Source organism: Arvicola amphibius, chromosome 3, assembly GCF_903992535.2.
Source record: "Arvicola amphibius chromosome 3, mArvAmp1.2, whole genome shotgun sequence".
Taxonomy (NCBI): Eukaryota; Metazoa; Chordata; class Mammalia; order Rodentia; family Cricetidae; genus Arvicola; species Arvicola amphibius.
In genome coordinates, this window is record NC_052049.1 from 127,288,644 (window position 1) to 127,313,422 (window position 24,779).

The following is a 24,779-nucleotide window of genomic DNA, read 5'->3' on the forward strand; positions in this document are numbered from 1 at the left end:
TTGGACACTGTAGCAAGAGAACTGACCACTGCAGGCTGGAGAGGTGGCTCCCACCCCACAACCACAGGCAAGGCTAAACCAACCCTGAAGGCATGGCTCTAAGGGAGCTGACTCCGCCCCCTCACCTGAAGCAGGTATACCCAGGGGTCCAGACTGACCAGCTTGGCTACCAGCCGGGCCCACAGCCAAGTCTTGGGTTGGCCTACCCTAGCATCTACCCCATCTAGGACCTGCAGGAGTTGGTGAATAGACTGGGCCTGTGGAATGATAGCCTCAGGATCTCCAAGGCTCGGGGTGGAAACAGGATATCCCACAGGAATTCTGGTGAGGATCCAGGGACGATGGTGTACCAGAAACCAGAGGCCTTGAACCGGACCAGCGACTCACTGCAATGAACATTTGCTAGTAAACCTGATGGAACAAAGGGGTATACTATATGACATACCGAAGCCCCCAATGCCACCAGGAGGAATGAAGATATGTTGAGAGGAGAAAATAAGGAGAAGTAGAGATTTTTTTGTTATTGGTGTTTACATTTTGTTTGGGTTTTGTTTTCTTTTAATTTTGTTTTGTTTTTTACTTCCATTTGCTTGCTTACTCTGGTTTCTTTTGGAGGGGTGCGGCAGGGGTTAGGGTAGGATATAGGGGAACTGAAAGGAGAGCAGAATTGGGATGCATCATGAACTCCCAAAGACTCAACAAAGAAGTTAAATTTAAAAACAAAACAATAAAAGTTAAAAATGTTAAAAAAAAAAAAAAAGAATTTACAGTCCAGTTACTATTTCACACTTATCTGAATAACTTTCAGCTTAAGATGTACCTTTCTGTGTGGCTTTACTCTATCAACTATATGCATATTTTGAGTCATTTGTTTAGCTTTATTTTCCGCCCTCAGAAGTCACTTGGCAAAAATTTAAATCTACACAATGTATGTCCAATTAAATTCAGCTTCCTGGACTCATAGTCCACTCCATTAAGTAAAAATCTTTTAAAATGTTATGGTTTATCCTTCCAATTTTTTAAATGTAAAAGCAACTTCCCTCATCTCTCTCCTTCAAATTATAAATAACACACTAAATTTTTTCTGCTTTCAAAGCTTGTACTTAACGGTACCATTATCAAGGAACTGACATACTCCTTGAGTCCAATGTTAATACTGGGGAACCCTTTTCTAAAGTAGAATAATTCTGCAAAACACAGAAAAATGAGTTTTTATAAAATTAAATAATTTTAGTATGCATTTTCAGTAAACAGACTTTCAAAGACTATTAGAAAAATATCATAGTGCTCACCGTTTACTTTTCCCTCTCACGAATTGTAAAGGAAATACTCCTCTGGATTATTTTTAATCTTTATATAGTATTCACCAATTAAATATAGGAGCAGATGTTTGTGGTTAGGAAGTTAAGCAGATAACCAGAGAACAAATGAGTCAATTACCATAAGAAAATAAGTATTGCAATGGAAGATTATGTATTTGGTTACCAAAGAGATAATTAAACTTCAAATTCTGTGACAGCTCCCTTCCCTTCTAATACCACCATCATTCTGAGTCATTTTAATAGCTAAATACACAAGTAGAATGTTAGTATCAAAACAAACATTATACTTCCAAAATTCTTTTGCTAAAAACATATCTTAATTCCAGCACTGTAGAGTATGTTGGAAATTGCCACTCAGTTCAAACAGACAACAATATTGTGCTGGCCAACAACAAAGTTACAAGGTCACTTTATTATGCAACAATTTGGAAGATAATGGCTTTCATTTACATTAGCTCTCAAATGCTGGTGTTCAACAGTTTGATTTTTAATTCTTTGGTACTAAAATTATCAAAGGGCACTTTAACTAGAAAAAATATTGTTTTTCAGTTTCATGTTAAACTATACATTTGATGGTCTTAAGTTTTTTCAACAATTCACAAATTGATACCCACATCTTTAAAAAACAACTGACAATGGACAAAACCTCTTCCAAGCATGCATTTAAAACTGAAATCTTTTTAGAGATCGTTTAACAATGTAATTGTAAATCTGTTATAAGTACTGGCTGTACTAACAAAGATATATTAGAAATCACACACACAGCCGGGCGGTGGTGGCGCACGCCTTTAATCCCAGCACTCGGGAGGCAGAGGCAGGCGGATCTCTGTGAGTTCGAGGCCAGCCTGGTCTACAAGAGCTAGTTCCAGGACAGGCTCTAAAAAAAAGCTGCAAAGAAACCCTGTCTCGCCGGGCGGTGGTGGCGCACGCCTTTAATCCCAGCACTCGGGAGGCAGAGGCAGGCGGATCTCTGAGTTCGAGGCCAGCCTGGTCTACAAGAGCTAGTTCCAGGACAGGCTCTAGAAACTACAGGGAAACCCTGTCTCGAAAAACAAAAAAAAAAAAAAAAAAAAAAAAGAAACCCTGTCTCAAAAAAACAAAAAAAAAAAAAGAAAAAAAAGAAAAAAAAGAAGAAATCACACACACATACACAGTCTCTCTCTCTCTCTCTCTCTCTCTCTCTCTCTCTCTCTCTCCATTCCCAGAGAAAGCTTCCCATTCTACCAAAGGTAAATAAATAGGTTCTTCTGTATTCCAAGAAAAATGAGGACATCAATTCTGCAGAGACTGTACCATAAGATTGCCACCAGACTGTAATATCCTGCCCTTTTCTCATGCCCAAACTTAAATTCTACTCTCACTCCTTTTCCCTAGCCCATCCCTCCTGATTTAGTTAACAAGTAGATATCCTGCAGATCTTAATTAAAAGCATTTCCTTAAAGAAGCACTGTCTCCATTGGCCCATTTTCTTGATTTCCTTACCCCCTCACTACCTCATCGACCACTGAAAACACAGTAGCCTAAATTAAGCATGTAATCAGCAAATATTAGCTGAAATCCACTAACCAGCACTATCAGCAAATTAGATGGTCATGTGAGATTCTTTTTCTCCAAACAATGCATAAATTTCTCAAGGATGCAATGTTTATATGCTAGTTTCTCATAAGTCTTCTATGTACTTAACAGACATCACACGTTTTTTTTACAGTATAGCTGGGATCATGCTTTTCTACAATTTGTGTCCTCTTAATAATCTTACATATGAATACATATACAGTCACCTCTGAACAGGAACACAATATAACACAATTTATTTACCCACCCTCCTACTCATGAACATTTAAGATTATCTTTGACTTTCTACCACAGATAACTATTATGAGCATTCTTGTATAACAGTTTCAGGAGAATAGATTTCTAAATGGAATAACTAAGTCAAGGAGTTTTCATATATAATTTTTTAAATAACATAAAAGCTATACCAATTCGATATTCCCACTAGTGACTCATTATCAATGAGATTATTTAAAATCCTATTGGAGGTAACAGCTAATCCAAGAAAATATGAAAAACAAAAGACATAAATGGGTAGATAGGGTTGGAGGGTGGCCCTCTCCAACACACCATTTACAAAGACTATCTATTAAAGGAACATCCAAGAAAGTCTCAGATAAATTCTAATGTGTATTATTGTCATGAAGGAAAATTCTTTAGTGATTATTATGAATGGTGAGTATACAAGCCATGAGATAAGTGGATGCATATGTCACAGCCTTCCTAGTCAAAGTGTAGCATAGGATGGTAGCACTGGCACCCTCAGAGAGCTTACTAAGAAAATGGAACCTCTGTCTCCACCTCAAGTTCTCTAAATAAGTATTAGTACTTTAACCAGCTCTCTAGGTGACTGACATGCATATATGAAAGCTTCCTATGTACCAGTTTAAACTGATTCTAGTTCTATATGTACAAAAATGGAAAATTCTGAAGACAAAAGCTTCAAGGCATATACAGAGAAAACTAAATGATTCTAGTCACTAATAAAAATGTGTATTTCTAGGTATTCATGGATCTAAATGCTTTTGCAAAAAAATCTACAAGTATACATACTAAATTAATAACAATAGTTACCCTCTGGGTAAAAGACTAGGAGTGGGGAAAGGATATTTATTGCTGCTATGTTTGATTTTCTTTTAATGGTGGTATTGTTACTTACACAATTTTTAAAAGAAAAGGAAAAGCCAGGAAAAGAAAAACCCTGAAAATTAATTAGGACTAAATATAAAAATTTGGCAGAGTAAACAATTAACATATTTTTGTTGTCATTTATATGCTCAAACAACCAAAACATAATAATATAAATGTAAATTTAAAATATAATTCATAATAACTAAAAATAATCGCATAGGTATATATGCAACCACACTTAAAAAAAAAACCTTTCAGAAATTTATGAAACTTTGCCAAAGGACATAAAGGGACAGAGGAACAAATAAGGTCCTAAGTATGTAAGAAATTCCCATGATTAGAGAGACACATTAAATCAGAGGAAAAGATGCATAATCTCAATGATCTTAGAAACGCCACCTGGAAAACAGCATTGCTAGATTCACAATTCCCTACATCAAATAAATTATACTCATGTAAAATATTTATGATTACACAGACACAGACCCACAGCAGCATAAGAAAAAAATATGATTTAAGTGCTCTTGGAGGAAGGAATAGTAGGATACTAAATCAGAGACAAAAATTAACCATGTTCAACTTTGGATATTGTTAAATATTCATTATTCATTTTACTGACACAAATCCCAAGCCCATTAGATGGCAGCTTCTTTTGTTTTAATGAGTCAACTCTTGGAGAGCTGAGACTGTCTCACGAAAGAAGCTAGTTACCATAGGAACCAACCATGATTAGGCAGAACTTTGAGCACCAGATCCTAACCTGAAAGGGGATGAAGGTTGAGTTTATTACTAATGGCCACTAACATAATCAATCATGTCTATGCAATGAAGTATTTATCAAAAATCCTCTAAGACAAAGTTCTGGAGATCTTCTAGACAGCTCTATATGTACCTGGAGGCATATATCTCTAGGGCCCATACCCATGTCTTTGCTCTATACATCTTTTCCACCTAGTTTTTCATAGTATCTTTGTATTTCTATTATAGTAAATGAATGAGTATAAGTTAAGTGTTTCCTTGAGTTCAATGAGCCACTCTAACAAATTAATGGAACCCAAAGAGGGAATCGTGGGAACACTAACTTAAAGCTGGTTAGTCAGAAGTTTTGGAGGTCCAGACTTGTGACTGGCCTCTGAATGGGGAGAGGACAGTAATACAGAATTGAGGCCCAAACCTGTAGGATCTGATGCCGTCTCCTGTTGGAAACAGAACCTCTTATGCTGACATATACAGGAGAAACAAACATGCTTACTGGTCTAATAAAAACAATCTATGTAGGGTAATTTAGCCAACTACTATGCAAAATCAAAATTGTATGTATTCTTTGATTTAATAATTTTTCCTTATGAGATCAATACAACAGTCACATAAATACATGACAACAGTTTCTGATCTATGTTTGAAATAGCAAGAGGCTGGAACCACCAAACGGTAAGCTACTATATTGTTTTTTGTGTGTGGCTTTCTGTTGTTGTCACTTTTGAGAAAGGACCTTGTGATAAGGCTCAAGTTGGCCTTAAACTCACAATTCTCTTGCCTCAGTTTCCCTGAGTGCAATGATTACAGGATATGTTACCAAGACAAGCTGCTACATTAATGGTTATTCTTCCACCCTAATCCCTCTTTATGACAGTAGATGGTGAACAGGCTGATGATGTCACTGCTGAGATCACAGGAAGCCAAAGGGAAACTGAGCCATACATACTTTTAGTGGGTTCAGTGAAAGGTAGGGATATAGTCTGTCAAGACTGCTGCAATATACTTCAGTTATCAGTGTAAGAACAGCTTCCATGAATATTCCTGTGCCTCATTATATTAACTGGACTCAGTAATAAGATGTAAAGGTTTAGGTTCACATTCACTTGAATAAATCCTAAAACCAAGTGGAGCTAAAAACCAACTTTGACTTCTACTAAAACACAAAGGTACCTAACAAAATCACTGACACAAGGTAATAAAGAGGAACACTATATAATTAAGGTAGACTTTTGTACTGTTTGTAATATTTAGCAACTTAAAAAAACTAATCTGCTGTCATTTCTTTTCTCACTTAAACAACTACCCATTCCTTCCTTCCTTCCTTCCTTCCTTCCTTCCTTCCTTCCTTTCTTCCCCTCTCTCTCTCTCTCTCTCTCTCTCTCTCTCTCTCTCTCTCTCTCTCTCTCTCTCTCTCTCTCTCTCTCTAAGACAGGGTTTCTCTGTAGCTTTGGAGCCTGTCCTGGAACTTGCTCTGTAGACCAGGCTGGCCTTGAACTTGCAGACATCCGCCTGTCTCTGCCTCCTGAGTGCTGGGATTAAAAGTACACCACCACTGCTCAGTTTTGGTATTCATTTTCTTAAGCAAGGTTTTCAAAAATAGTTTTCAATCCAGGTCCCAGAAATCTGTTCCTGATGACAACCATCTCTAAAGACTGTCTGCTGTATCTTTCATGCATGCCTGTTTACTTGAACAGACATAGAATACTTTTGGAAGGATGTAAGAGAAGTCCTAAACATAATAAAGGCAATTTGCAGCAAGCCTGCAGCCAACATCAAATAAAATGCAAAGAAACTCAAAGCAAGACAAGATGTGCACTTTCTCTATATCTATTCAATATGTACTTGAAGTCCTAGCCAGGGCAATAAGACAACTGAAAGAGATCAAGGGAATACAAATTGGAAAAAAAATCAAAGTATCACTATTTGCAGATGATATGAAAGTTTACATAAGTGACCCCAAAAAATTCTACCAGGAACTCCTACATCTGATAAACACCTTCAGCAAAGTGGTTGGGTACAATATGAACTCAAAAAAATCAGTAGCCCTCCTATATACAGAAAACAAGCTGAGAAAGAAATCAGGGAAACAACATCCTTCACAACATCCACAAACAATATCAAATACCTCGGGGTAACAAGACTTGCATGAGAAAAACTTGAAGTCTTTGAAGAAAGAAATTGAAGAAAATATCAGAAGATGGAAAGATCTTCCAGGCTCATGGATCAGTAGGATCAACATAGTAAAAATTGAAATCCTATCAAAAGCAATCTATAGATTCAATGCAATCCTCATCAAAATTCCAACACAATTCTTTTTTTTAATTTAGAATTTATATGTTTTAATATGACAGATTAAAGAAGAAAACACCTTTTCATAAAATGTCAGTGGGTAAACATGGAAGAAACTTTAAAAATCACTTAGTTTTAACTGAGTAGACAACTCTCCCGTCAGTGAAAGACTGAATGAGAACCTATAGTGAATCAATGTTAAAATCCTAAGAAATGCAAAAAAAAAAAAAAACAGCCTGACACGAAGCCACAAAGAGCAAAGGACACCAGCCATGACGTGTGTGCAACCCAGAAGTTAAGCTTGGAATTGCAAGGCTTTTGAGACAACCTGTTTCCATAGAAATGATAGGATATAAAGATGCTGTTATAAAAAGTAGTTTTCCGGTAGATAATTCCAACACATTAGATATTTAAAGGATAACTAACCCCATTTCTACAAGAGGTTCCTAATATTTACAACAAAATCCAGAGGGGAAATAGAGATTTCAAGAGGCACCAAATCAAAGAAGCCAAAGTAGATGACAAAGAAACCGCCATGCCATGCGACTTAAAACTCCAACACAATTCTTTACCAATTTTGAAAGGACAATCCTCAATTTCATAAAGAAAAACAAAATACCCAGGATTACTAATACAATCCTGAACAATAAAACAACTTCTGGAGGTCTCACCATCACTTATTTCAAGCTGTAATACAGAACTATAATAATAAAAACCTCATGATATTGGCATAAAAACAGACATTTTGATCAATGGAATTGAATACTTCAAAGTTAATCCACACACCTATCAGCACCTGATTTTTAATAAAGAAATCAGAAATACACACTACAAAAAAGAAAGCATGTTCAACAAATGGTGCTGGTATAACTGGATGTCAGCATGTAGAAGAATGTAAACAAATACATATCTATCATGCTAGTCCAGGTGGGCCTTCAACTTGTTATGATGATCTTGAACTCTTGGCACCTCCACCTTCATCCCCCAAATTACAGGCATATGCTAGGAATATAAATTTTTCTTTTTTAAATGATAATACATACCTAAAATTAAAACACTAAAGTTCTTGATATCTTTATTTCCTGTTGCCAAAACTGGGAAATAAAATGTCTTTCAATAGACAAACAACCATAATATATTTATATAATATAATGTTTCTCAATAGAAGGACAAGGAACTACTGATAAATTCAAAAACATGGCTGAATCTGAAAATACGTTGAGTAGAAAAAATGAGGCCAACAAGGGAGGGGGGAAGCACACACATAAAATGCTAGAATATTCAAATCATTTATAATTACACAAAGTATATTATGAGTTAGTCTAAGAAAGAGGCATGAAAGGCACATGAGAGGAATTAGCAAGAGGTGCTAGAAAATGTTGGAGTGATAAATCTGTTAATTATCTAGGCTGGTGATATTTTCATGGGTATACATATATTAAACATTTAATTTACATCTTCATATGGAGAATAGCAAATTACAGCAGTAAAGCTGCTTAAAAATACAGATGCTACTTTAACATACTTCGAAAAAGCTATTTGAAATCAATTTATATGTCAAAGAATTAGTATTCAGAAGACATTTTTAAAAATTCCAACTCAATAAAAGCTTAAAAGTGGTCAAAGAATGGACAATTAAAGAACAAATACAAATATCCAATAAAAATCAGAAAAGATATTTGACTTCCCTAATAAAAGATGTATTTTTCTTGTTTCATTTGCACAGAATATAAAACTTAACACAATACAAAGAAGTTGTGGAGAAACCACTACTGCCTCATTATTCGTGGGTAAGAGAAGTATCCCACATATCTTGGGGCAATTCGGCAAAATGTGTCAATACTTAACATATGTACCTTTACTTTAGCAATAGCAGCTGTAAAAGTTAGATCTGGTTGTCAAGTTGATTACATCCTAAATTAGGCACACTTGTAAAGTGTTTTTCTTGGTTGTAATATTTGAGGTGGAAGACCCACCCTAAATCTGGGTCAGACCCTCTGGTAGCAGCCCACATAAAAGGATATGAAAAAGGAAAGCCTTTGGTTTTTGTGTGCTTGCCTTCACTCTGGCTAGTAAATTCATCTATCTTGTTCCTGAAACATTCCTTCATTGGTGCTAGAACCTACTTTTTCAAGATTCTAACATTAGAGTGGAAAATGGTAACTCTCCAGGACTTTCTTGGGAATTCCAGGAACAAACTGGGGCTTAAGACATCCAGTCTCATGGACTGAACAACTACCAAATCCTTGGCCTTCCAATTAGGAGACAGCCATTGTTGGACTACTCAGACCATGACCTGGAAGTCACTAACAAATTCCATATATATATATATATATATATATATATATATATATATATATATATATATATATATATATATAATAAAATTTATGGCCTGGCAATGCTGAAGCATGCATGAGCAGCCTGCATATGGGGGTTCTGTTGAACTTGTCCATGTTGAGTTTCATAGTCCAAGTTGATGAGGACGACTCACCAGGTCTCTTCCTCAAGAGGGCACCAGATTTCATTACAGATGGTTGTGTGCCACCATGTGATTGCTGGGAATTGAACTCAGGACCTTTGGAAGAGCAGGCATTATACTCTAACTCATGAGCCATCTCTCCAGCCCATATATTATTCATTCATAACTAATCTCACTACCTGTTCATCCCATCAGTTCTGATTATCTAGAGAACCCTGACTAATACAGCAGGGCTTGGGAGGAAAAAAAAATCACAAAAAGATAACAAGCAGGTATACAATTAGGCATATACAAATACGTCCAAAACTCTGTTACTTATAGTAGAGAGACCCTAGAAATCATTAAAAACTACTAATGAGCCGGGCGGTGGTGGCGCACGCCTTTAATCCCAGCACTCGGGAGGCAGAGGCAGGCGGATCTCTGTGAGTTCGAGACCAGCCTGGTCTACAAGAGCTAGCTCCAGGACAGGCTCTAAAGCTGCAGAGAAACCCTGTCTCAAAAAAAACCAAAAAAAAAAAAAACCTACTAATGAGAACAGAATAAACAAATAGGCATATTGGACTACTTCTTTCACCAAATAAGTAGCCCATTTTTATAAATAAAATTACAATTCAAAAAGTAGCCAACTCCAATTGTTTAAGCACTCTATGGCTGATTTTCTAATATACTGTAAGAGCTGAGAAGTTGCAACAGCTGTAGCAAGGTCATTAAGACTAATTTTTTAACTTTTTTTTGAGATAGGATTTCTCTGTAGCTTTGGAGCCCGTTCTGGAACTCACTTTATAGACCAGGCTGGCCTTAAATTTACAGAGATCCACCTGCCTCTGCCTCCCAAGTACTGGGATGAAAGGTTAAAGGCGTGTGCCACCACTGTCTAGCTAAGACTAACATTCTTACTATATATTTTTTAGAGGTTGTTAAGTCTGTTAAGGTATTATGTATAAAATGCAAGTTTATGTTACTATGTAATGTAGATTTGTATGTTGCCATAGAAAGAGCCATGACAGACAACATAAAAAAGCCAAAAATGAATAGTTTCATTTCATTTTAAGAAAAACATGATCTTGTTTATAAATATTTTAAATATGTAAACTATTTAAAAGCAGCATTTCTGGTTGGTTGAAATGAAAGGTAGCTTTTGCCTATGTACTTTTTAGAATTACTGATAATCCTGAAAAGAGCACTGTTATTCTGTAGCAGTAGTTTACAGTCTAGAGAAATGATCCTGTGCGTGTATTATAAACACTGGGTACAGAATTCCCAAGATACAATCCAGGGAATTCCAGAGAGGAATGTGTACTCTTAACACGTTCTCTATCGATCTGTTAGTGATATTTATTTTCTATCCTTTGCCATCCATGAAAATTCTCCAGGCCTATTAAAAAATGCTTTATTAGTTTTCCATATGCAAACTGAAGTACATATTTTTTAAAACTCCACATAGCCACTGAAATGAGCATTTTAGCTCTTAGGAACTGAATAAATCATTAGATTTACTGTCCAAAATAAGCTTCAAAAGTTGGATAGAAAGCAGAATATTCATTTTTCAAATTGTTTGACCCATGGGCACAGTACAGGCAGTCAATTCTGAGGACTGCCAATTCTGACGCAGACACTAAAGGGCGGGATACACTGTGGAATTTTAGGTTGATAATTAAACCCTCTACTTTGGTTATCAGCATTTGCTAGCAATCCTAAACAATGCCAGTGATAAAACAGCTCTCCCAAGTAGAACAGACAATTCCCATTCCCTTGTCAAGATGACTTACTGCTGTCTCCAGAAAACGAAATCTTACAAGTATGGGACAGAGAATAGTACCTTTCTGGTGGTATGGGGAGGCACTGCTTTGTAAAGACAAATGTACAGTCCTATACATTAGATCATAGCATAAAATTCCTATTTGGAGTAGTTTAAAAGCCACTGGGAGAGAACAAAGAATACTAAAGTGGTATTATTCTATATAAACAAACTACACTAGGAATCAAAAATTCTGGGATTTTAAATTAGGATTTCAAGTATGTTTTTAGGTATGTAATTTTGGGGAAATCATTTTGCCTTGGAGGCTATAAGATATATGTGAAAATATATTCCTATTAATAGGAAAGATAATTTGGATAAATTTTAGGCATATTTATGTAATTCTATACAAACCATGTAACATATGGATTATATGATGAAAATAAGGTAAAAATTGTTTGGTGTTACTTCTACTATAATAAATTAAGCAAATCAAAATATATCATACTTCCAAAATCCTAACTATTCCAATGTTTTCAAATGCTGCAATAGTCAGCATGCTAAGGCAAGAGTTTAAGAAGGAAATATAATATGGTGGCTTTTAGAAGCTCGGTGAATCCGTAGATCAGCAACCATGTTTTTCTTTGGGGTTTCACAGAGAAAAACATTTTGTTCAATAACAAATGTAAGTTATTTAAACATGCACTATTAAATCTCTTTATAACTTTAAAAATAAAGTATATGAACAAGTGAAGTATAATTCTCTTAAACATCCATTGGTAACCAATCATTACAGTCTCACTAAGAATTGCTGAAGATAATAATGCCTTGAACCTATATAACTTGCTTTTACTTTCTAACTTGAACATACTGATGTGATATCTAAGAAACTCTACAATTCTCTTTGACTTGGACACAAGCAGGGCCAAGTTATTTCAATAATTTACAAGTGTGGGAGGTAACGTTATCTGAGGATAATTTGACCCCATAATTTAAGTACTCAAAATTAGATGAGTAACACTATGATTGTAAATTGTGAGCGTCAACTTGACTGGGCAATAGGGTGCCCAGGTATCTAGATCAAGGTTATCTCTGTGTCTGTGAAGAAGTCCCAGAGAGGGACATTTGTACTGATGTATGAAGAAAAGAAAGCTCTCGTCCCCAGTGTGCATGGCTATCATCCAATCCATCAAAAACAAAAGGTAAAGGAGGGCTGAACTTGCTCTCTACCTCTTTGTGCAAAGACACTCAGCTCCTCTTCCTCTTAAGTACTCTTGGCTTATAGGCCTTCTGACTCATATTAGACTATAAACCATCCACTAGTCTGACATCACACGTCACAGCTTTCTTAAGTTTCCAACAATGGTAGGCTACTAGACCCCTCAGCCAGCCTCTAGTGTTGAGTCAGTATTTACAGTAAGTCTCTTCCCTCTTCTTTAACTCTCCCCTACACCTCTATTTCCTGTTGGCTGTTTCTCTGGAAAACTCTTAGAACATACTATAAAATTTTAATAATAGAAACAGTTATTAAATACTTCATGTAGGCAAAAATATTTGAATTTATTTATAAATTACCTATTTCATATTACTTCAAGAGAATTTCAAGGGGCTACAGTGAGAAAATTTTCAAATCCTAAGCTAAAAACAGAAATGATAAAGAGATAAAATTCAGCTATTTTTAAAGAAATAGAGCTTAAAATTCAATCAATATTTAATGTTAGTTTTTTACATTTTCAATTGTCCATTTCTTTTAGTCTCAACAAATAAAACTCTCTAATACAAGAGTTTAAGAATTCTCTTTAATTTGGCTATTTTATATACTATCTACATAGGAATGCAACACTTTAGAAAATATCTCACAAACGACGATACTACTGAACTGAGCAAGACAATAAAGTACTCACCACCACTAATCATCATGGAAGCACAATTATCACCAAACTAAAAAAATCAGCAGTTGCCGGGAGGTGGTGGAACACACAATTTAATCCCAGCGCTTAGAAGGCAAAGGTGGGTAGATCTCTGAGTTTGAGGCCAGCCTGGTCTACAGATTTCCAGGACAGCCAGGGCTACACAGAGAAACCTTGTCTTGAAAAACCAAAAAAAAAAAAAAAAAAAAAAAAAAAAAAAACAAAAAACCAAAAAAAAAAAAAAAAAAAGAAACAAAACCCTTCAGCTGTTAATAAATATAACAACGTGGATGAATCTCAAATGTTAAGTTTTGTGAAATAACACTACAGATGATATGACTGTTTCCATGTGAAACTTTAGAACAAGCAGAACTAGTCTATACTTGAAAAATCAGAAGTGGTGTGTGGGGGGCTGGAGAGACGGCTCAGTGGTTAAGAGCACCAGCTACTCTTCCAGAGGTCCTGAGTTCAATTCCCAGCAACCACATGGTGGCTCACAACCATCTGTAATGAGATCTGGTGCCCTCTTCTGGCATATGGACATACAAGGAGGCTGAATGTTGTATACATAATAAATATATACATAAATAAATATTAAAAAAAAGAAGTGGCGTGTGGGAATTTTCAGCTATGACAGTAATATGCTACATCCTTACAGGTGTTTTGGTTGTACAGGGAAGAACAACTGATGGAGCTCATGAACAGTAAACTTAGTATTTGTATATTCTAGTGAATATACATTTTATTTCAAAAGAAGACAGAACAAAATAATAAATTCCTGGGACAAAAAGACATGACTTATCAGCTAAGAGTACTAATACCTTTGCAGGACCCAGGTTTGGTTCCCAGCACCCATACAGTGGCTCATAAATCCAGTTTCAGGGTATTTGATGTCCTCTTCTGGACTCCACAGACACCTGGCACACATATGATGCCCATACATATACACAGGCAAAACACTCATACATAAAATAAATCTAAAAAATCCTCTTGAAATATTAAAATTCTACATAATAATGTGAATGATGAATTCTCTGGGTATACCTAAAACTTTAAAATTTTATCAAAAAATTGATACTGAGTCAGGAGGTCATGGTGTACACCTTTAATTCCAGTACTCAGGAGGCAGAAGCAGGCAGATCTCTATGAGTTCAAGGACAGCTAGGTCTACAGAAGGAGTTCTAGGACAGCCAGGGATACACAGAGAAACCATGTCTTGAAATACCAAAGAGAGAGAGGTAGGGATTAGAATGATGAATAGTTGATGAAACAATTATCATAAAACATAAATTAAAGATGGTTGTAAAGTTATTTCAACATTTTCTTATAAAAATTTTTTAACATGTTGAAATGTTCTAACCCCAGTAAACTTTTTCAGCCTTGACTCTTAAGGCTCTGGATGTGTTCTATACACTACCATAGAAAATTTGTGTTTTATTTAGCATCCAAGAGAATTCCAAAGAATGACAGCAGAATGCTGGCTGATTATCATGAAGGAAATGGGAAGAAAACAGAAGGTCAATTTCTTAATGTGGCTAGAGATTTAAAAAAAAAAAAATGAGATGAGTAAGAGGAGAATGGTATGAGGCTGTGGCTTCAGGAAAGATGGTAAAGAGGCTGAAGAGATGGCTCGGTGTTAAAAGCACTGGGTGCTCTTTCAGAGGACTGGGTTCAGTTCTCAGAACCAGCAGTCACAACTGTCTCTAACTACAGTTCCAGAGTATCCAATGCTCTATACTGGCTGTAGGAACCAGGCACACACAGCACATAAAGACATACATGCATGCAAAATGGCCCATACCCATTTTTTAAACTGAAAAAGAAAAAGTTGGAACATTAGTTGTAGATTAGTGACAATATTAACACTGCCATGAAAATGGCCAATTCAGAAATTGTCAATTTGTTCCCAGAACAAAAGTGGAACAGAAGTGGAAATTTTTCTTTGTGGAGTAGATGGACTTTATCATACACTATTACAAATGCTATGAGAAAAAGGGAAAATTCCTCTATTTTTTTAAAAGCAACTCATGACCCATATTAACAGTTATCAACAATCTGAGATGACAGGAAATACACAACCAGCCAATTCACGTCATAGCATGAGTAGAAATCCCCAGAGTTAATGATAAGATAGTAAGTCTAAAATATTTAACAGATGAAGAATGAACTTATAACCTTTTCTGCAATAACACTCACTATGGCATTTCCTACAGCTATAACTTCATAAAAAATAACAAAACAGACAAATTTGACTGTTATTTGTATATACATACATAGAGATATTATATATGTATGTGTGAATACACACACACCTACACACACACACACACACATACACACACAGACATTTCTCATCAACTATTTTCCCCATCAGGAAAAAAAAAAACTTTCATTATGGGACAAGGCTCAAAACAAAATTTTCCAAATGGGTTTTTGTAGTACACAATAACTTGTCTGTATTCAGTACAGAGAGAGAGAAATGACTTCACATGACACCCATGAACAGCTTGAACTCTACTACCCAGATTCAGAAACAAGGCATTAATACAGTAGAAGCCTGGTGTTGTAACATTCAGTCATTATTCTGTCCTGCTCCAAACATAATCTTTATTCTTTTTATTTAAAAAAAAACTGTAGACTAATAATTGCCTGGTTTTGAATATTATAAAAGTACAATTATATTTTTTGTGTCTAGCTTCTTTTAAGAGTACTTCTAAGATTTTTCTTATGCTTTTGAATATAGAGGTGGTCTGCCAATTTCCATTAATGATAAAATGCCATGCTAAGTTTTGATGGACATCTGAATCATTACCAGTTTTGACTTCTTGTGAATAAATATGGCAGGAAGGTTACTGTGCATGACTTTTAATGCCCCAGTGTTGCTTATTATAGCATACTCCACTATATGATAGGACACTTTTATGTATACAGTTTTAATAGATTCTGTCAAACAGGTTTGGTTTTGCAATATTGGAGATAAAACCCTAGTGATATTTGTAGCTCTCCAAACAGTACTTTTAAATGTTATCAGTGTATATACTTATCAATAGGTTATTATAAAGTCTCTAGTGTTCCTCACCCTAACGCTGATATTGCAGGTCTTTTGAATTAGCATTTGAGTAGATAAAAACATTTACTAAATATATGGGAGCCTGGCCTGAAGTTTATCAACACTGTTCTTTGCAAATAACTAACTCTGGCTTTATTGACTGTTTTGATGTTTTCCCATCCCTCCATTAACTTTAACTTAACGCTTCCTTTTTTTTCTATTTTCTTTGGTTTAAATTTGGTACTTTTAGCATTTTTGAAGTTAATGTTCAAATTGCTGATTTTTGAGAAACACACACACAGGGAGGCGGGGAGAATCAACTGATCTTGAAGGAGATGACAAACTTCCTTAACTTTTACTAGTTCCTATCACTATTAGTTTATACGATTTACTAAATTTTGTTGTTAATTTCCTTCGTAACTCATGGATTATTTTAAGATGACTCACATAAAGCAATATACTCCCAAATAATGAAACATGCCTATTTAATTGCTGTATAACATCATGCTAATGTCCATAATATTTTTTTACAGTTTAGACCAGGACTGTATGAATGCTAGGCAAAAACTTTATAACTGAGCTGTAACTACAGTCATACAAACATCAATAGGTCAAATTGTTACCTGTGTTATTTAGTTGTATTGTAAGTATTTTTGCATTTATTTCTGAGTTTGCATAACCTATTAGTTATTGAAGTGATCACTATTTCAGTTTTACCTATTCATAGTCTTGTCAATTTTTTATTTGCATATTTTAATATTATGTTATTAATTATGTAGATCTTTAGGCTTTTAATTTTCCTGTTAGGTTAGTTATTTTTAAAAATATTTGTAAACCAGGGCAGGATGCCTTACACTTGTAACTAAGCACTTGGAAGGCCTAAAGCAGGTGGATCACCACAAGTTTAAGATCAGCCTGGACTACAGAGATCCTATCTTAAAAAAAAAAAGTACTTAATGTTTTCAACTTTAATTAAAACTTTAACAAAATTTCTATATATTTATGTAAGATATATTGTTGTGATGTATATAAACAGAATGGCTAAATTAAACTAATATATCTATTATCTCATATACATATTTTTTAAGTAGGTAATACACTGTAACCATTCTGGCTCTTTGATTCTATGAGTTTGACTATGTCACACTCTATTTATAATCACATCATGCAGAATTTGTCTTTCTGTGCTTATTTCTCCTAGTACAATGTCCTTCAATTTCATCCATGTCACTGCAAATAACAGGATATCCTTCTATAAGAAAAGCCTTTTATAAGGCTGTGTTTCTACTGCAACAACTTTGTCGTTCATTCATCCATGTTGAAGACTAAGTTGATTCCATGTCTTAGCTACTGTGTAATGTCCTACAATGAGCATGGTTGAATGAATACAGTTTTTTGACAAAATGATCTAACTTTATCTGGATAGACATCCATATAAGGAATTATTGGATCATATTGTAGATCTCCTGGGTGTGAGGTGATTAAGGATTTAATTTGAATTTCTCTAGTGATTAGTCACATGGAACAGTTTTCTTTTCATATACCTGTGGACCACTTCTTTTTTTTAAAAAAAGATTTATTTATTTACTTATTCTGTCTGCATATACACATGTAGGGCAGAAGAGGGCACCAGATCTCTTTATAGATGGTAAAGAGCGACCATGTGGTTGCTGGGAATTGAACTCAGGACCCCTGTAAGAGCAGCTAGTGCTCTTAACCACTGAGCCATCTCTCCAGCCCTATGGACCACTTCTTTGTCTTCAGAAAATGTCTTTTCAGGTTCTTCGAACACTTTTAAAACTAACTTGTTTCCTTGCTACTGAACTGAATTCACTGTCAACTCTAGGTATTAACCTCTCATCAAATGTATGGTTTGAAAATATTTTCTCTCATTTAATAGTTGTCTCTCCAAGATTCCTTTATCCTTTGCTGTGCAGCTTTTCAGTTCCATGGAATCCTATTTATCTATCTTTGCTTTTGTTGCCTGTGATTTGTAAGTCGTTCCTTGGGCAGCTGAGAAGAGGGAGCCGGAAAAGGCCAGATCCTATAGTCATACTGATGAATATCTTGCATATCACCATAGAACCTTCATCTGGCGATGGATGGAAATAGAGACAGAGCCACACACTGGTGCATCAGACGGAGCACCCAAGGTCCAAATGAGGAGAAGAAGGAGGGAGAACATGAGCAAGGAAGTCAGGACTGCAAGGTGTGCTCCCACCCACCGAGTTGGTGGGGCTGACCTAATCGGAGCTCACCAAGGCCAGCTGGACTGGGACTGAAAAAGCACAGGATAAAACCGGACTCCCTGAACATGGCGGACAATGAGGGCTGCTGAGAAACCAAGGACAATGGCACTGGATTTGGCTCCTACTACATATTCTGGCTTTGGGGGGGCCTAGCCTGATTGGATGCTCACCTTCCTAGACCTGGATGCAGGGGGGAGGAACTTGGACTTCCCATAGGGCAGGGAACCCTTATTGCTCTTCGGACAGGAGAGGGAGGGTAGGTGGAGGAGGAGGGGGAGGTAAATGGGAGACGGGGAGGAGGCAGAAATTTTTAATAAAGAAAATTTAAAAAATGGCACCAATAAAAAGTCTTTCCTAAAGTCAACATAGGAACTTTTTCCTCATGTCTTCTTTTAGCAGCTTTAGAGATTGAGTTTTCAGTTTAAAACTTTAATCCACTTTGAGTTGACTTTCATATGTGGTAGGGTCCAACCAACTCCAGGCAGACTGGGAAGGAGCAAGCATAGGACCAAACTAGTTCCTCTGAATGTGGTTGACAGTTGCAAGGTTGGGAAAGACTGAGGAGCCACTGGCAGTGGCACCAGGATTTATCCCTACTGCATGTACTGGCTTTTTGGGATCCTATTCTCTTTGGATGTATACCGTTTTCAGCCTAGATATAGTAGGGAGGGCCTGGGACCTTCCACAAGGCAATGTGCCTTACCCTATTTTAGGATTAGAGGGGGGTGGGGTGGAAGGGGGTGGGGAGGGAATGAGAGGAGAAGGAGTGGGAACTTGGATTGTTTTTTTTTAAATCTAATAAATTAAGAGGGGGGGTCCAATTTTAGTCTTGTCAATGAGGCTATCTGTTTTCAGCACAATTTACTAAAGACTACCCTCCTCACTGTATTTTTTTGGCAACAACATGGCTTTTAAAATATAAATTCCAGAAGTTATACATCATTTCTACCATAAATCCAAATAAAGCCTACTTGCATTAAAGAACAAGAGACATGAACCCTAGCCCCCAAACAATGGAGTTGTGTGATGCTCAATGTTTTTTGTTTTGTGTGATGCTCAATGAACTCAGGTTTTTTTGGACATCTTCTAGAAGACCACCAACCCTCTTAACTGTTTGAGCCTTCTTTCCAACTTGTTTTTCTTATCTTCTATCAAAGATAATACCAAACATGATTCTACTTATTCTTTGTCTTTGTACATTTAGACTCATTTTCTTCCAGTTGAAAAGTCTACTATTCTTATAACACTACATACCTTTCCCTGCCTTAGAACTGAATTCTCACTTTTATATTTTAAAAATCTGTAACTGTCCTAGCAGGACAAAAAATATTCTAAAGATAGATATTTGTATAGTTCTCTTTTACTACCAGACTAGCAAATAATGGCCACCCAGAGACAGAATTTCTCTAGGAAGTTCACACTGAAGCCTGGTACCAGCCAGAAGGAAGCTACACATACAAGCAGGACTGGACTTCTCTAAAATTTACAGAGACAATCCTAAGAAGTTTCATTGAAAACAAGTATTAGTGACAACATAGACAAGTCAGAAAAGAGAATCAGCACTCTGCAAGTACTTTTCTAAATGGAAAAAGGCAGGGCAGACAGGGATAAAGAAGAGGCTTGTGCATATGCCACATTTATCTTCCCTGACTTCTAAGCCAGGGAACCTAAAAAGGAGAAGTGGGAGTATAGAGAAAAGGGAAAAGTAACTATTCTTGTAGAGGTGCTCAACAGCAGTTTAGAAGAGAAGGACCAAACGATCAAGTGAAAAGCCATGGAAAAGCATCATGCAATCCTTCCAGCCTGAGTATTTGTCCCATAGAAGGAACATAAATGCTCAGAGACATGGTTCAGGAACAGAGAACAGACATCTTTAGGAAAATGTCCTGAGACAATAAAAAAGTACAGAACCTTGTAATGCGCCAAATCACACCTTCCTCTTTGACCATATCATTACCACCACCACCACCAATACTATTACAACCATAAAAAACAATAACTAGGCCAGGCGATGGTGGCTCATGCCTTTAATCCCAGCACTTGGGAGGCAGAGGCAGGTAGTTCTCTGTGAGTTCAAGGCCAGCCTGGTCTATAAGAACTAGTTCCAGGACAGGCTTTAAAACTACAGTGAAACCCTGTCTCCAAAAACCAAAAACAAAAAGGAAGGGAGGGAGGGAGGGAGGGAGGGAGGGAGGGAGGGAGGGAGGGAGGGAGGGAGGGAGGGAGGGAGGGGAAAAAACAAAACAACAACAACAACAACAAAACCCCAATAACTAACACCTAACACTGAGCTGGGAACTTTATAAGGATTAGCTCTTAAACTTCAGATAATCTCAACAAAGTAAGTACTCTTATTTTCCATTGTACAGGTGATGAAAGTGGAGTTCAAGAAGGTTATATAAATTTGCTGTAATTGGAGTAGAGGCGATTAACGACTCGGCAGCTAAGAGCACTTTTTATGGAAGTAAGAGGATGAGAGTTTAGATCTCCAAATGCCAGGTAAACAAGGCAATTCACCTTGGAAGGCAGAGACAGGTAGCCACACAGAAAGCTGGATAACAAGAATAACTTTTATCAGCAAGCTCTGGGTTTGACTAAGGGACTCTTCCTCAAAGAATATGATGAAGATTCCTGTTATTCTCAGATTTCCACATAAATTCCCCCAACATGTATATCCAAACACAGGTGAGCATGTGCGCGCGCACACACACACACACATGTGCACACACACATGCACACACACATGAAAAGAAAAGAAAATTCCTATTGTCATATTTGGGAAATATAAGATCAAAATTTGAACCCAAGTGATGTGGTCTAGAAGTTTGTGTTTTAACTATTATGCTGTATTCCCTTTCCCATATTACTGTTAAACAATCAGTAGACCTAGAAAGTACAAAATATTTTTAATTACACAGTAAATATTTACATACCTTGCACAGTAAGCTCTGCCTGAGCTTCAATTGTCTTATTCCCATTATCAGCTATACAAAAATAAGTCCCAGCATCATCCTCAGTGATGTCAGTGATCTCCAGACTACCTCCTGCTAGCAACACCAACCTTTCAGAGCTGGATTAAACAGACAAAATGATATTTTAGCATGAGGGAAATAATATCTGAGAGGGTCTTCACATAATAACAGAGAAAACAACTGGACAGTATTGCTATGATGATGGCTACAAATGTCTAAGATTGAAAAAAATCAGAATTTAATTTTCGTTTGTTTTGCTTATGTTTTGTATGCATAAATACCACAGTATATAAATAAATGTCACAATCTCTGGTACTTCTAGCTATTCCCAAAGAGTTACCACTTTTATGACTAATGCAACTTCTTTCAGCCTATTCCTGTCTAGACATTCTGCCTAATTTTTTGGAAATTATATGTTAGAGTCTGCAACCAATCCTCAGATTCAACTTCACCACAGCTGTGTCACGCTGATATTACTAATAGACATAAAAATAAAAAGGGGAAAATGTCAGATCAAACAAAGTCATGAGGCAGTGACATGGAATGAAAGTTTCCTTTGGTGGCTTGGCTAGGAAATGAGGGAGAGAGGAGGTAAAAAAAAGACAGGAAGGAAAAGAGAAGGATAATTGCCATTGAGCAGCTCCCTAGGTGTGGTCCTGGCCACAAATCAGCCACCATCCATCAACTCTATTTACAACAAGAATGTTTAATACTTTCATAAATCTACAGAGATATAAAAACTAAGATAATCCTGTAACACAGAGGAAATTACAAACCAATATTCTCCAATTTTTATAAAGTTAAAAAGTTTAGTTAATCTGGAGAATTACAAACTAGATTAATAGGTAAAGACACTAAGCAAGGAAAATAATTCTACAAATACATAATTAAAGCCACCACTTCTATTTCATTATTATTTCAGGTTGATGTTAACTAAAAATGAAGTCTTGAAACGTGAACTCTGAAGAAACTGCTATACTTGGATGATCCTTTAAGTATGAGCCAGACATTACAAAAAAAAAAAGAGAGAGCCGGGCGGTGGTGGCGCACGCCTTTAATCCCAGCACTCGGGAGGCAGAGGCAGGCGGATCTCTGTGAGTTCGAGGCCAGCCTGGTCTACAAGAGCTAGTTCCAGGACAGGCTCTAAAAAAGCTGCAGAGAAACCCTATCTCGAAAAACCAAAAAAAAGAAAAAAAAGAGAAAAGAAAACTCTAATTTTTATTTTACCATCACCTGTAGCATGTTAACCATGTGCTTTTACAACTATGACCTGTTCCTTTGCACCTGGACTCAGACCTATCATTCCCTAAAATTGGGAATTATTAGATCACTAAATTACATTTTGTTTGCTGCTACTCATATGTTCTGGATCCTTTTCAAAACAGAACCATTTCTACCACCCTCATCCTATTTGCTTTTTTTATCTACACATATATGAACAAAATTAAATAAATGCTATTAATTCTTAGACACTTATAAAAACAACCTATGTTTTTATGTGTTTGTTTTCAAAGATGAAATAAAGCTGCCTAATGCTTAGGACACTTTGTTTTTCTAGATAGCCCAGCACTATTGAGATTTCTAGACATTTTCCCACTTTAATTGCAAATCTCAAATCTGAAATCTAAAAAATTTATAGTCTACTCACAATTCTTCTAAGGTCCTGGCAAAAACAAAGACAGTATGAATATTACTCACATTGAACCTGAAGGACTCCTGTGTTCTATTACCTACTTCTATTTTCTCACATTATATTCAGTAATTCAGACAAAATACACTGTGGGACATTTTGCCTCCCAGATATGTACCAAACACTGCGAGGATCTGGAGAAGCCAGTGTGAACAAGCTGACACTGGTAATCTGAAGCTCTCCGAGACTGTGACACAACAAGGCAGTGTTTCTTAGACTTTCCTATACATAATCTTATGAGTATTTTGGTGCCTAGAGAACTAGAAGCAGAGAAACATCCAATTGTTTTTCAAAGTCTCCTGGTTTCCTGGTTTAGCCTTAAAATTCATAGAAATATTCTTAAACATATTATATTCACATTGGATTAAAAAACAATTGCTCTCAAAAACAAACTTCAAATAAAACTGGGAAGATACGTAACTTTCCTATCATGATTTGTTTCTAATGGCCCACTTAGACTCCACCCTGAGAATTACCTTTCTATGAGAACAATACTATGCCACTCCATTTACAATATCAACCCCATTCTGCCTCTGTAATCCCTTGAATACTACATCTTGAGTTTCTTCAGAGTACTTATTCCAAAAAGACACTTTATATGTCTATAACTATCTCACTCTTCCACTCTAAAAACAAACAAACAAAAAAAACCATGTTACTGCTTGGTTCTTAGACCTATGAATGTACCTTGAATAGCATTTAATAATAATTTGTTGAATTCTTGAACTGTGGGGGGAGATGCACAAAACTCCTCACTTCTATTCATTACATAAAAATAATTCTGTATCTTGCTTATACCTTCATAATGCTGTGGTATGATGAACTACATTTCACTCAAAGTAGTACCCAACACAAAATATTACTGTAATAGTACTGCATACATACATATTGCTTTGGCATGGCTATCAGAAAACATTAACTTACATCTGAGGTATATATTACATTTATACTGGAAATGCACTACTTTGAAAGAGTTATTTTCAACTAGGGATGATTTTGTTCCTTGAGAGACATTTGGCAATATCTAGACATGCTTTGGATCATCATAATATGAAACTGCTTTGGGCACCTAATGGGCAGAGGTCAGGGATGCCAGTACATTTACAATGCTTGTTAATGGCTATGTTTTAGAAACAAAACACCTAAATATTGAACCAGTTTTTTGAGAGAATACAACTAAAAAAATTACCTATTTCTAAAGGAAGAGACAAGGGATGCAGAAGATGAAGAGCAGTAACAGAGACGGTTCTTGTAGAAGATATATAACTTGTAAACACAGTATACGGCTTGGTAGGACTTTAGAAAGCAATACAAAGCCAGGTGTGGTGACTGCCTCTAATGACAGCACTTAGGAAGAAGGAAAGAGTTTACTTACACTGTTTGAGCAAAGGGAGAATCTTTCATAGTGCATGTAAGAGGAAAAAAGACTCAACCTGGTGAGGTCTGGAAGCTCATGTAACAATTTAGGGAATGAGACCCAGTAAGCTCAGTATGACAAAGCTTAACAACAATGCTCACTATTCTGAAAGCATGCCTTCTCTGTAAACACTGTTAGATACAGCATATAAGCACATTTCAAGGAAGACATGAAAACTGAAATATGCTTAAACAAAGTAGATTTTTTTTTTATGTAT

General features: G+C 36.2%; 1 protein-coding gene across 4 annotated transcripts in view; it reads right to left on the reverse strand.

Annotated features, from left to right (window-relative positions):
* Nucleotides 1–24,779, reverse strand: part of Neo1 (neogenin 1) — a 175,484-nt gene that overhangs the window by 91,381 nt on the left and 59,324 nt on the right. For all 4 annotated transcript variants that reach the window (XM_038322982.1, XM_038322980.1, XM_038322981.1 and 1 more), the window contains exon 5: nucleotides 21,417–21,553. In XM_038322982.1, the coding sequence (XP_038178910.1) occupies nucleotides 21,417–21,553 (137 nt within the window). The remainder of the gene's footprint in view (nucleotides 1–21,416; nucleotides 21,554–24,779) is intronic.